The 15,082-nt window shown below is 38.2% G+C and overlaps 1 protein-coding gene across 5 annotated transcripts in view; it reads right to left on the bottom strand.

The window, feature by feature from the left end:
- The window catches only part of MSH3 (mutS homolog 3), a 173,911-nt gene that overhangs the window by 120,864 nt on the left and 37,965 nt on the right, over positions 1-15,082 (bottom strand). For all 5 annotated transcript variants that reach the window (XM_061151922.1, XM_061151923.1, XM_061151925.1 and 2 more), the window contains exons 9-10: positions 6,195-6,307; positions 3,255-3,369 (exon numbers count right to left, since the gene is read on the bottom strand). In XM_061151922.1, the coding sequence (XP_061007905.1) occupies positions 3,255-3,369; positions 6,195-6,307 (228 nt within the window). The remainder of the gene's footprint in view (positions 1-3,254; positions 3,370-6,194; positions 6,308-15,082) is intronic.

Raw genomic sequence — 15,082 nt, 5'->3', positions numbered from 1 at the left:
TGCCAGCCTTTCCTAGGAATTTGACAGGAATGATCACTGATTAAGCAACTCTAAATTATTTATCCTTTTGGAAGAAACCAAATTTGATATGCTTTGAAATAAACCTTATAAACAAGGCCTGGCTAGCATTCACGCTGTGTGAACTTCGACAGAAATCTTCCAAGTAACATGGGAAAATACTTCATTAATATTGCAGACAACAATAATACATAGGATGTTGTTTCTCCCCCTCAAGTTTTATAATGGGAGAAAAACATTCCTGCTAAAAATTGCCAAAGAAGTTTAAGATTCCATATCACTCCTATTTCAACTTTTAAAAAAATGAAAACCAATCTTTCTGATTCAGACAAAGGCAGCAAAGGTGCAGACCTTATGTGAAAGATCAATCCCTTACAAAGATTCTATTTAAATACTGTTAATAGTATTTGAAAATGAAAACAGAAAAAAAAAAAAACCTACCATATGCACCATCTTACATATGAAATCCATACTATAAAATAATTCTCTATATAGTTTTCAGAGTTCATACATTCACTATTTGTCTAATTTTTGATGGTTAACTTATAAATTAGAAATTGTATCATATTATAAAAATTCAGTTTTATTGTATTCACTTCTAATTTATTTGCAATTAAAATTAATATCTTTGCATTCCTAAATGCTACCAGTAAGCATATTAGAGAAGAAAATAATAAGAAAGATGACTAACAGATCCCCAAGGATTCACTAGGAGAATACACAGTACTCAGCATACAGTCATATAGCTACGATTTATTGCAGTGAAAGGATACAAAGCAAAATCAGAAAAGCGCAAAGGTACGCAAGGCAAAGCCTGGAGGAAACCAAGGGCAAGCTTCCAAGAGGCCTCCCCTGGCAGAAATACGCAGGATGCACTTAACTACCCCAGAGTGAGCTGTGACAATATGTGTGAAATGTTTACCAGAGATGCTCATCAGAGACTCAGCACCCAGGATTTTTCATTGGGGGCTGTTTTTACAAAGGCACCTGCTCCTGAGCAGGTGCCAAAATTACAGCTCTCAGAAACTAAGTAGTTGTCCAAGATAAACCATACTGTCTGCAGAAATGGTTTAGGCACAGGGAGTCATTCTTACCAGGGAATGCTGGAGACCGGCCCCAAACCCAAGTCCCAGATGCCAGTCGAGAGTCAAGCTTGAAGTAGGGTTTTCTAAGGATAGATGTCTCATCTGGCTTACCATGTTAATCTGTTTTTGCATCTCTCTCTTCAAATTCTGTTTCTCTTAAAAGTATCGGTGTTATATTCTTTTGTGTTCCTTCCAGTTTACTCTTTATTCCTAAATTGATCTTTTCTGTATATATAGTTCATTCTTAAATCTTATCATTTCATTTCAAAGCCTTCCTATTTCTCATCTATTCTCCTTTGTTCTTTCACATTTAGCATCATTTCCTTAACGTCATTTAGCTCATTTTGAAGTAGTAGGTTATAGTTTTTATTTCATCTGTGAGCATGTCTTTCTGGTATGCATTTATTTTCTATAAGGACATTATCCTGTTCCCCATCCTTTTCTATTATAATTTTATATGGGATTTTCAATTTGATTCATTTTTTTTAAGTGAAAATTTGTTTTCCATGTTTCAGGACATCGACACTGTTTAGGAAAGCTGCTGCTACTTTATACATCTCCCTCTTCTGTTGTTTTTGTGTTGTATTTAATCATGGAACCTCACCTGCTTTCATTCATAAAAAGATTACATGCATGAACATTGCTCTTTAGCCACAATTAGAAAACTGGACACATTATATTACATATGTACACACACACACATATATATATACATACACATATGTATATAATTGTGTGTTTGTGTGTGTATTTTAAATTGTTCTTCAGGCAGCTGAACATCAGGCAGCATAGAACTGTGGTGCCTGAGAGAAGAAAAACAAACAGAGATAAACACTAGGACTAACTTCTTGGAGAGACCAAGGAAAGTAGAAACTGAGACAGAATGTCAGAGATGACCGAGATGCACACAGAGAGATGCGGAAGGGTGCGCTCAAGTCTTTGGCCAAGCCCTGATCCTTAAATTGTGGAGGACGTCACATGAGATCACAAGAAACAGTAGGATGAACAAGGACCAGGGTTCACATATGGCTTAGTACAGTTTGTTCGCCAACTAATGAAAATGGCTGCTGCTGCTGCTGCTAAGTCACTTCAGTCATGTCCGACTCTATGCGACCCCATAGACGGCAGCCCACCAGACTCCGCCGTCCCTGGGATTCTCCAGGCAAGAACACTAGAGTGGGTTGCCATTTCCTTCTCCAATGCATGAAAGTGAAAAGTGAAAGTGAAGTCACTCAGTTGTGTCCAACTCTTCGCAACCTCATGAGACTGCAGACTATCAGGCTCCTCCGTCCATGGGATTTTCCAGGCAAGAGTACTGGAGTGGGTTGCCATTGCCTTCTCCGAATGAGAACAGAAATGAGAACTTCAAAATACTTGGGACACTGGGTAGAAGTCTCAGAAGTGCATTGCTTTAGGGGTGGGGTTAAAATAGACAAAGACAAGGACTTCCCAATCTTGGTACCTAATGATATTTTACTGAGACAGCTCCTATCTGTCCACTCCATCTCTGCAGAAGAGGAAGCAGCTTACTTACCCAGGATCAATATGATACATGATAGTTCTTCACAGAGCCAAAGGTAAGAGGCCAGTAAAGTTAGAATATGGAAAGACAAGAAAATTATTCTGTTACCCTTTTTTTTCCCACTAGTTTTTAAGCTAGCACTTTCTTAGAAGGTCAATTGCCAGCTTTTAAATCTCTCAACTCTACAAAGTTAATCACTCTTTTAAAAAGCTGTCTATGTTAGTGGCTATCCTCTTTATCTTCAACTTTATGGTCTGTGAAATAAGAACTGAAATCAAGAATAAGAAAGGTGATGAAGTTTTATGAACGCTCTTAAATACCCCTTCTTAATACTACTTGTCAATTAACTGTGCTTTAATATGAAGCACAGTTCTGTGCTCAATCCTATAATACATTCAATAGCAATCATGAATACAAACTGACCCAATTCTTAAGCCTTCTATTAATTTTTTATGTCAACTAACATTTTTAATATTCCTCAGCAACAATACCACACAGGTCACTCTTGCCCCAGAATACAGTATTCCATCGAGAGCAGGTAACTGAGTATAGTACTTACCAAATTCAATTTAAGAAATGTTTTTAAATATAACCCCACACTTCTTAAAATTTTTTCAGAAAGCACTTACTTGGGTTTGGAAAGCACCTTTTCCAAGTTAAACTCTTTGAGGTATCTTATTACGGCAGCCAAAGAGCAAATCACAGGCTTCTCCAAGTTAATGATGTCAGAAAAACTTTGAGAATCTAAAAAACAGAATATATACCTTCATCAAAATTATTATTCATCATTTTTGAAAACAAACATTAAGTGAAATAAAATTTTGTTTATAATTATTGAAATAATCATTTAGATGCTTAACTCCTGAAATTACCCTTTGGAAAATACAGAAGATTATAAATACCTAGAGTATGGAAAAAGGGCAATTTTCTGATGGTGGATGAACCTTCTTTCAAAAGCAAGGGAGCAAGTATTTTCAAAGTGTAAGATGCTCATCTGCTTTGACCCAGAAGTACTCCAAAATGCTTGTTAAAGATGTGTATACAAGGAAGTGAGTTCAAAAATCTTTCATAGTAGTAAAAAATTACAGAAAACCTAGTTGAATATCAATAGGGTATTATTAATAGATAAATAAATTTCAGCACCTCTAGATTGGTATGCACCTACTACTGGGAAGGACTTTCCCGTTAGCTTCCCATCTGGTCTCCCACCTTTGTCCCTGTGCCCTATCAGGCATTCTTAACAGAACAGGCAGGGGAATCCTTTTTAAAACGTACATCCTATCATTAGATTACTTTGCTTTCAAATCCTGCAACATCTCTCAACTCACTGAGAGATGTGGCTCAAGTTCAAAGGGATCTAAAAGTCCCTACAAAACCTACTCTCCATCTCCTTTTATCTCTGAGCTTACCTCCCAACAGTCTCTTCCTTAGTTACTCCGTACCAGCACCGAGGCTCCCTGACATTCTTTAAACACACCAGGCACTTAGATACGCTGTACTTACTGTTGTTTCTGCCTGAAAAGCTGTTTCTTCACTCATCCATAAGGTTTTCCCCCTTAGCCCCTCTAATCTTTGTTCCATCTTCATTCAATTGCCATTTTCTCAGCGTGGTCTTCCTTCACCACTACATTTAAAAACTCGCCCCTTCCCTGTCTTTCTTCTCTTTAAAATGTGTTTGTTTATTTAGTTTTGGCTGTTCTGGGCTTTTTCCTGCTGCGTGGGCTTTTTCTCTAGTTGCTGCAAGCAGGAGCTACTCTCTAGTTGTGATGCACAGGCTCCTCTGCTGCGATGGCTTCTCGTTGCTGAGTACGCGCTCTCGGGTGCGCAGGCTGCAGTAGTTAAGGCACGTGGGCTTAGCAGTTGCGGCTCCCAGATTCTAGAGCACAGGCTCAGTGGTTGTGGGGCAGGGGCTTAGCTGCTCTGCAGCACGTGGGGATCTTCCCAGACCAGGAATCAAACTCACAGGACCTATACTGGCAGGTGGGTTCTTTACCACTGAGCTACCAGGGAAGACCTTCCCTGCCTTTCTCTAAAGAACTCATCACCTTCAAACACTATTTTACTGTACACCTCCTTCCACTAGACTAAAAAAGTCCAGAAGGGCAGGAATTTTGGTTTAATTTCTTAAAGTATAAACAATGCTTTTAATAGGCATTCAATAAAAATTAGTTGAAATAATAAATCCAAGTCATATTTAATAAAAATAAAGAATCATGCATGCTCATGTGTAGACCTGTATATCAAAAAATTCTTGAGAATTTGACAGGAGGGACTTTTACCTTTTTCCTTATACACAACTATGTTTTGATCTTTTTTTTTTTTGCAGTAGGTATTTACTACCTTTAGAAAAAATTATAAGATACTCTTTACAAATCTGTAATGTAAAATATATTACTTTCAACATAGCTTTTTGTAAAAACAAGGTGTAAATGAAGAATTAATTCTTTTCTCTTCTATTGAGAATTTCATCTTTTGACTGCCCAGCTGTGTTCCCCAGGAAACCTGATAAAAATGAAATGCCAATGTGTTATGAGGTAGCATTGCATATGGCGGAAATGACCTGAAATCAGGAAACTGCATCCAGACTAGGAGAGGAATTACTTGATTCTAGAATTTTGGCCTTCCTTCAGTACACTGACTCTTTGAACTTGGTATGTCCTTTGGAGAAATTCCAGCAAGAGCTAAGGCTTCCTGTAGCAGATCCTGCATCCACCTGCTTTCTTTGCAGCTGAGTTGTCACTAGAGGATGCCGGGAAGCTCAGCGCCCTATGGCCTGCTGCAGAGATGGAGAGGACTCCTCTGCTAAGAGAAACGGTGCTGTGCCAGCAAACTGGATTTCCTGTCCTATGTGATTCTAGGTGAACTGGATGCCAAGAGTGGCTTATGGTAGTTTTGTGACTTAGTCTTGTCTTTAGTTGAGCACAATTTGATGATCTCTTGGCATTGGCCAAGACACCATGAGATTAAAAAGGATGGGGGAAAATGCCAATAAGACACTGATGCCTAAGGGGGAGCTGGGGGAGGTTGGTCCAAGGGTGAAAGCTTTGCAACAGGATAAAAATGGATCTTAACATAAGCTGGACTGGCAAGAATGAGGGGTGGCAGACCAAATCAAACAGATATTTGGCTGAGGAAATGTGAATTAGACAAATAGTGGATTCAAACTATTAAGACGCTGTCAATAATGTTCTGGTATTTTAATTCTGGGCATTAATATTTAGAAGTGCTAGCCTTCCTTAGGAGATTTATCCACACATTTTATAAAACTGCAAGGAAAATCATGGCCACCTTTTAAGGGAAGAAAGAAGGAAGATGACTCAGTAATTAACTTGTTACACTTCTGAATATGTCAAAAACATCACATTACCAAAATGGTCATAACTACAAAAAGCAACTGCAGTTATGCCTCTGATGAGTGTAAGAACAGTGAACTCTTTCCTCTGCTTCTTCCAGTTGTTTATCAATAACTACCTACCTTTCACTAGCCTTTAAGTCAAATTTGCACCTTTATCCAAATCTCAGCTCAGTAACATTTGAGGACATATGGCTAACATGTATAAAATATCTACCTTTAATGTCGACTGCATCTTTTGCATAAAATTCTGTAACCTCTTGGAAAGCATGGCTGTACTCAAAATACACATTCTTCATCCTTTCTACTCGAATTCTGTCATCCCGCACACTGAAAGAAAAAAAACGAAAATTTTAAAAATAATTATACATAATCTTGAACTGTCTGTATTCAGGCCTTGACCTGACCAAAATAAATACTCATTCATTATTCTTCACCAAGATGAAAAAAAAAAAGATCTAAGGTTTCCCTGTCAAAAGTCCACATTTCATAAAATACTATTACTTTAACTACTGGTATTTTATATCACCTGCACATAGTGAGTACTCTAAACATACTATTATCAAGAACTTATTAAAATTACAGTCAGGTACTTTAATAAACACGAAAGAGAGAAAAATGGAAAAGCAATCAATTTAACTGCATCATTTGTTTAAAGCCACTAACAAGAGAACACATCACTGAGTATTTCTTTCCTCGAAAAGGCATGTTTGTCTGGTTGGCTCTGTGCTAAGTCCATTTCTTCTACCACAGCCTCCCCAGTCAAATATAGTAAATTCCTCTTAGGTCAACTCCCACTCTTTACTTAAGTGGTTCTACACTTCTTTAAAAATATGCATATATGTATGTATAAATGCTCATCTAAGTACATAAACAAAATCATCAAATCATCATCCATGCTGACAGTACACTGTCTCATCCATTTCCTATTTTGCTTGACTCCCCTTTCCCCTCCCACTTCTCCTTTCCTAATCACCTCACTCCCAAGCCACGGTTACAACCTAGGAGGAATCCTTTCTCATTTTTTTCATGTTCATATAGTCATACACAAGTATGTCATATACATATATACTCACACATACGCTGTTTCATAAAAATCAAGCGACTTTATACAAACTTTCCTGTATCTTGTTTTCTCTAAGTAACAACTCTTGGAATTCCCTCCATATAAAGTGACCTAGATACAACTCATTCTTTCTAATGGCTAAAAAGTATCTGATAGTATGTAAAAGCCATAATTTATACAACCATTTCTTTACTATTGGACATTCACTTGATGTTAATATTTTGCCACATGTTATTTAGAATATTTTTATCTAAAAAATGATACAGATATATCCTGCACACGTCCCTCTTCAGTCATATTCATCTACCATCTTTAGAAGTAAATGCAAAAAAAAAAAAATTTAAAAAAAAAAGAAGTAAATGCTACTATCAACTTGGTGTATATCACCACCATGTATGTTTTTATATTTTACAACATATTTTAGCATCGTTACACGATACAGTGTATTGTTTCATGTTTTAAATTTTATATAAGCAATACTTTATTATACTCACACTTCTACAACTTGCTTTTGCACTCAGTACTATATTTCCAAGATTTGAACATAAAGCCAGACATGCTTCTTTTTATATTTTCAATTATTTCTTTTATTTGAGTAGACTTTTAAGATTTGTCATTCAAATTTAATTAATCCGAATTTATTTGGGGGGATGGTGTGAAGTTGAAAATACACTTTTATTTTCCATATGATTATCAATTAGTGACCAAGCGCCATCTATAAAACATCCCATCTTTTACTACTGATTTATAATACTGCCCCCACATTTCTATGTATGTGTGACACTGTTTCTAGCTTCTATCCTATTCTACTGATCTTTTTGTCTATTTCTGTATCAGGGCCATAGTATTGTAATTTCCATGGCTTGGTATCAATATCTGTGGCAAGGCCCCCACCTTGTTTTTCAAGATTGTCTTCATTACTTCTGGGCTTTTGATCTTCTTTAAAATTTTAGGTTCATTTTGTCAAGTTTCACAAAAATCTTATTGGGCTTTTGACTGGATTGCAATGAACTAATTTAGAGAGAAATGATATCTTAGCAAATTAAGAGATCCCACTGTTAAAGATGGCATAAGATCTCTACTTATTCATGTCTTTTATATCTAACAATATTGTTCCATTATTTTCTCCATATTATATGTATCTTTGGTTGTGCTCACTCTTAGATTAAAAATACTATGAAGGGAATCTTTTCTTCTATTATATTTACAAAAAGCTTATCATTAGTGTACATGAACACAAATTCTTATATGTAGCAACTATGCTAAACACATTTTTCTTATATTGTCTGTGTATATATTAATATCACCTGCAAGAAAAAAATTTCTATTTTTCATTTCTTTTTCCAATCTCATTACACTACGAGCTAAGACCTTCAGGGCTATGTTGAACAAAGGTAATGCCAACAGGCATCCTTAGTTTCTTGCTGAACCTAATGGGAATGCTTCCAAAGTTTCAACTCTTAAGCATGATATTTGCTGTGGGTTTTGGAGTAAATGACTCGTTAGGCAAAGGTTTGGTAAGTTTTCCAGTTTTTGCAAAAAGAAAAAAATTAGTCATAAATGATTACTGAATCTTACCTAATATTCTTTTTACAGGTGTTAAAATGATTATATGGTTTCCTCTCACTTAACCTCATATTATTCATATTTCCTAATGCTGAATGAACCCTGCATTCCTGGAATATATTATACTTGTAATGATGCTCTGTATTGCTTAAATAAAGTTATAAACTTGATTTCTTAGTTTTTTTTCCCCCAGAATGCCTGTGCCAGCATACCTAGCTCCAAAGGCTTTTTCTGTTCTACTATAAAACTAGACAGGCATCAGCTGCTTCAGAAAGAAATCTTAAAGGGAGGATTTTCCCCCATCTGTGGTGCTGAAGAGGATTTTTCCACCTTAATCCAATGGAGGAAGTATCAGACTAACTATTGCAAATCTCTTGTCAATTTTTATCTTCCTATAGACTCTGTTAATACCTGAATTTTTAGAAGCCTGCTGCAAAGTTATTTAGCCACTCAAACAGCAATGAGTGACCTTACATGAGTCCCACAGTGTTTCTATACAAGTTCCTAGAGTGAACACACGAGGCAGCTGGTAACTCAATTACTGTTCTAATTAACATTTTGTTCGAGAAGCAGATAAGAATTTAGAAACCCATTAAATCTGATAAAAAATGACTTGTCAGTTATCCTTAAGGCTTTCCATGGAAGCATTACAAGAGTGTTAAATTCAACATTTTGCAATCTGTATGTTAAATACCCTCCTACATGCTTTTTTCCCCCCACAAACTGGTTGGAGTTATATGTGAAATCTCTAATCTGTGGTTTCCTAGATTTTTTTCTTTTTATGGTAAAATCAAATCACTGTATCTTCGAAACAAAAGCCTTCCTGAAACCCTGTATACATAAAGAGTAATATCCAGCCAGAGAATTTTGTCAAACTAGATATTAGTAAAATTTCTATATTCAGAAGAGAACTGTCGATCTTGGTTTCTTCCAACGGCAGCCTGCAGAAATACCTGGGTGAGAAACACCAGCAACAAACATTAAAAGCACAGATGCCACACCCTAAATGTATTCAATCTGAATTCAATCTGAATTGAATTCCATGTGAATTCAGCAGGAAGCTGGGGGAGAGAGGATATTTTCAGCAGTGTTTTGGGGGTGATCCACAGGCAAAGTGCAGACCATAAACACTCATCTATATGAAAAATACTGGTGACTATCACAGGCCTAGAGTACAAAGTGGAAATGTAAATCTTCTCCAAAGGCAGTCCATGTTTTAGCTGCTCTATTAGAGGTGGGCAGTCATATCTTTTCACCAAAATAAACAGTAAGGAAGTCAACTATGGTCAAGTAATTGACACAGGACTTTAAAAATGATTAAAAAACAAAACAAAAACAAAAAAACATCTTCCCACCCTCTTAAGAGGCTGTTTGTGACCAGGGGTTGACGCCTTCTAAAAGGAGAAGAGGCCGCAGAAGCTGTGTTCCTCCAGGACCTGGGAGGCAACCGCCCCTCTGGGCTGGACGGGAGGACTAATGTCAACACGCGAGGAGTCTCAGTCATTACATGGGGCAGGCAAAGCTGGACTGTCTTAAGATTTCCAATTTTAAAAATTCCTTTTTGTATGTTACATGCCTGTCAGTTGCCAAATATACTGTATTTGAAAAGTTAAGTGGTGATAAGACTCTCAACAAGTGCGGAGTCCATGCTAAAAAAGAGGGGGAGCTTTAGATCGAGGAACTTTTTAAAGTCAACTTGGACATAAAACTGGTAATTTTCTGGTGTTGAGTACTACCTACAAAGGTTTTGATAATGTTTTGATAATGTAATTGCGACCAAATGTCAGCTTACCAATTTTATGATCTATGCTGACTTTAGAAACTATCATTTTTATAGATTAAAAAAGCCTTATTAAAGGCTGATAATCTACTCTAGGAAAACTCAAGGCTTCTTCTGACAGTGTATTTACTGATAATAACAATACAGACTGAGTTCCAAGCTTGCTGAGTGATTAAATTCTGTCCTCTGAAAACAGAATGCAATAGAGGTTGAGATTAAATAAAACAGACCATGTAACATAGTTACGATGTTCATATTAGGATGAAATTCATTAACTTTATCACTGCTCATAATAGGGAACTATCACCACTTTCTTAGAAGACAGAGGGCATAATGTCAAATTATAAAGACAACCACTAGAACAAAAATACCAGAATAACCCCAGAAGAACAGCAAGGAAAACATATCACACAGTGAAAGATTCTTTGAAAGATATTAAAAAAAAAGAAAATTAAATACAGGCAAGCTAATATCACATATATCTGCCATGACAACAAATGTGAGTTAAACTCACCTATTTAAAGAAAATTAATCTCAGACTGGATTATAAGATAGAAAAACCTTCTACACTATCAATAGGAACAAAATTTAAAATAATTCAGAAGGGGTAGAAATGGATAGATGGAAAAAATTGCCCAGATGAATATATTAGGCTAATACAAATTTTTTTTAGAAAGCATGGGACAAGATTTTGTTATCAGACAAGGTAAAATTCAGGACAAAAACCATTATAACAAGACAAAGAGAGCTACTTAAAGATAAAAACGACAGGATAGAAGAAAAGCTTTTCATCCCACATTAAGAATTTTAAATTTCTGAACCATTAGAATACACTACTTATTAAAAATTAAGTTGTTTATGAAGAAGAGAGAAAAAAGGAGGAACCCGGATTTACATCGGCGCTCCCGGAAGCCGTCTGTCCGCTTCCCTGGACTTGAACCCGGAAGGCTAGGAGTTCAGGAAAGGGAGTGGCCGCCGCCATCCTGCCACCTTGTGGAACATGAGCCGCTGGCCAAACCAGAGTGAGGGACCAAGGAGAAGCGCTCGTAAACCCAGCCATGCCTAATTCCAGTCTACCTTCAAGCTCTTCACTGATGTGAACCAAGATGCTCATTTCCTACTTTTAAAAATTCAGTAAGAACTCAGTAGAGAGTATAGGGTTTTAGTCAAAAAGGAGTCTTTCACTGTCCAGAGAAAGAGGCAGACACAATCTCACAGACAGCGTCTTAAAGAGGGCAACAAACGCAAGTGAGAAAAACCCAATCTGATTTCAGCTGGTGAGGCTGCTCCAGCCCCAACCGAGAGGGAGACAGAGCGTAACTCAGAGATTCTAGCGACCAAGACGACCCCCCTTCCCCACCATGCAGAGGGAGAAGGACCCTTGCCAAGTTATTGCTGGGGGCTAGAAAGTAAAAGCAGGTTTACGGCCAAGCCCCTGCAGGATTAGAAAGAGCTGAGGTAAAGAAACACTAGGACATGTCCCCAGAGGACAGGCCAGCTGGGGAGCAAGACGAAGGACTGAGAATTTCCTCGCTCACTGTGTAAACCCTATGGGGACTCAGGCAGAGAGAAGGCCTAAGGTCCAGGGAGTAACCAAGTCTGGCAGCTGTGCTTGCTGTTCAAAAGACTAAGGCAGGAGATCTTATCTTAAGGGAAGACGTCTACACTAGCTAAACTCTTGTCTTTTCAAGAAAATCTTCTGGTTTTACTTTTTCTTTTACATTAGTAGTTACTTTAAGGGGGAAAAAACACAAAAAACAGGTAACACGCCATCAAAAAATTGCTAATCTGGAAATTGCTAACCTGAAGGAAAGCACTTCTATCTGCAATGAGGTTAGCAAAATAAAGAGAATTAGAGTGCTCAAAGTTGGGGAGCTGGAAAGATGAGGAAAAGGGGGCAGAAAGTCCAGGGGCCTAGAGAAGGCATCATTTCTGTCTAAAGTCATAAACAGCTCTTCTTCCCTGACCCTGGAAATCTTCCCCAAGGATGAACTCCCAGGGAACAGTATTTTAAAACCTCCATCCCTTCTTAATCTTTCAGTCTATCCCAATCATGAATCTTTTTACCACCCATCTCCACATACCACGGCCCTGTGCACACATTCTTACTTAACAAGCCAGCCAAGACTCACCTCCTCTAAGAAGCTTTCCCAGAAGAATAACCACATGCCAGGATGACCTGTGCTTTCTACTGGACCCGTGGGACTGTGGTTTGTAAAGTAATACCTTCAGAAATAGGCTTGTAAAGTAATACCTTCAGAAATAAAGTTACTTTGTTTGAAGCCCACATGCTTTTTGTCAAGAACTTTATTGCCAGAGATAGAAATACAAACCGTAATATGCATTACAAAGGAATGAAAGTTTCATGGAATATTAACCAAAATAATGTCAACTGTGCTATAACATTACTCCTTTTGAAATCCAGAAGCAGCAGAGGTGAAGGAAGGGAATGGTTGCTTCTCTGTGTGTTTTTTCTGAGAAGCCGTATAATGGAATGGTTCTGAGCCTGTGCGTCAGAACCCAGAAGTCTGGGTCAAATCCCAGTTCTGCCACTTACTAGTGAGATAACCTAGACTTAATAGCCTTAGGCCTCAGTTTCCTGGAAATCTGTATTAAAAGAACAGTAGCTCCCTCATAAGGGTTTGTGAAGATTAACTCAGTCAATAAATATAAAGCCCTTAGAATAGGTACCTAATACCTACTGTTAGCTATTGCTATTATTATTAATATTCTCACTGCTACTTAAGAATGAAAGATAGCAGTAGTCACGTGCTCAAGGGGAAAAGTTCAGTTCAGTTCAGCTCAGTTCAGTTCAGTCACACAGTCGTGTCCGACTCTTTACGACCCTATGAACCACAGCATGGCAGGCCTCCCTGTCCATCACCAACTCCTGGAGTTTACCCAAACTCATTTCCATCGAGTCAGTGATGCCATCCAACCATCTCATCCTCTGTCGTCCCCTTCTTCTCCTGCCCTCAATCTTTCCCAGCATCAGGGTCTTTTCAAATGAGTCAGCTCTTCGCATCAGGTGGCCAAAGTATTGGAGTTTCAGCTTCAACAAGGGGAAAAGAGAGAGCTTTAAAAACAGATGGAACTGGGCAGGACAGGCACAAAGGAAAGAACATGTCAGCAATGAGAAATATTCTCAGTAGCTCCCAAGATGTGTTTCTAACGGCACCTTTTTCACTCCAGGGATGAAGCTGAGGAAAAGCTAAGGTGGGATTTCAGAAACTACTGCCCCTCCCCAAAATAGACACAAACCATTTTCATTAAACAGGGAGAAACAAAAGAAGTCACTTGAAGGGTCACTTAAATAGCAGTCTTCAGAGTAAAGTAAGCCAGAAAAAGAAAAATAAATATTGTATATTAACGCATATATGTGGAGGCTAGAAAATGGTACAGATGAACCTACCTGCAAGGCAGGAATAGAGATGCAGATACAGAGAACAGACACAGGGCAGGTAGGGGATGGGACGAATTGGAAGGCTGGGAGTGACATACACACCACCACGTGTAAAACAGACAGCCAGTGGGCATCTGCTACAGCACAGAGAGCTGAGCTGGGTGCTCTGTGGTGACCTAGAGGAGGTGGGATGAGGAGTGGGAGTGGGAAGGAGAACCGAGAAGGGGGATGTGTGTATACACGTACACACATGGAGCTGATTCACTGCGCTGTACAGCAGAAACGAACAACATTGTAAAGCAACTGTATTCCAATAAATCAAATTTTTTTTAATTTTTAAAAATGAGAAAACAAAAGATATGGATTAATTTTAAAGCATTAGAAAAATTAACAAAGGCTGCTAAACTCTAAAACTGATAACCTCGGTATAGACACACTACTATATATAAAATAGATAACTAATAAGGACCTACTGTACCGCACCGAGACTCTACTCGACACTCTGTAATGACCTATATGGGAAAAGAATCTGAAAAAGAGCGGAATATATGTGCATGTTTAAATGATTTCAGGCTTCCCAGGTGGCACAGTGGTGAGGAAACCACCTGCCAATGTAGGAGACACAGAGACATGGGTCCAGGCTGGGTTGGGAAGATCCCCTAGAGTCAGAAATGGCAACCTACTCCAGTATTCTTGTCTGAGAAATATGGACAGAGGAGCCTGGCGGGTTATAGTCCATGGGGTTGCAAAGAGTCAAACACGACTGAGAACCCCAACCCACACGCATATATTCATATCTTTTCCCATATTCTTCTCCATCACAGTGTATTACAGGACACTGAATATAGTTCCCTGTGCTATACAGTAGGATCTTGTTGTTTATCTATTTTATATAAAGCAGTTTGTATCCATTAATCCCGAACTCCTAATTTATCCCTCTTCCACTCCCACCCTTTGGTAAATGCAAATTTGTTTTCTGCATCTGTATGTCTTTCTCTGTTTTGTAAATAAGTTTATTTGTATGACATTTTAGATTCCACATATAATGGGCAGAGGATGAGATGGTTAGACGGCATCAATAACTCAATGGACATGAACTGGAGCAGACTCCAGGAGATTGTGAGGGCTTCCCAGGTGGCGCTCGTGGTAAAGAATCCTCCTGCCAATGCAGGAGATGCAAGAGATGTGGGTTCGATCCCTGAACCAGGAAGATCCCTTGGAGAAGGAAATGTTAACCCACTCCAGTATTCTCACCTCAGAAATCCCAGGGACACAGGAGCCTGGCAGGCT

This window comes from Dama dama, chromosome 9, assembly GCF_033118175.1.
Source record: "Dama dama isolate Ldn47 chromosome 9, ASM3311817v1, whole genome shotgun sequence".
Lineage (NCBI taxonomy): Eukaryota > Metazoa > Chordata > Mammalia > Artiodactyla > Cervidae > Dama > Dama dama.
This window is presented reverse-complemented; position numbering and strand designations above follow the sequence as displayed.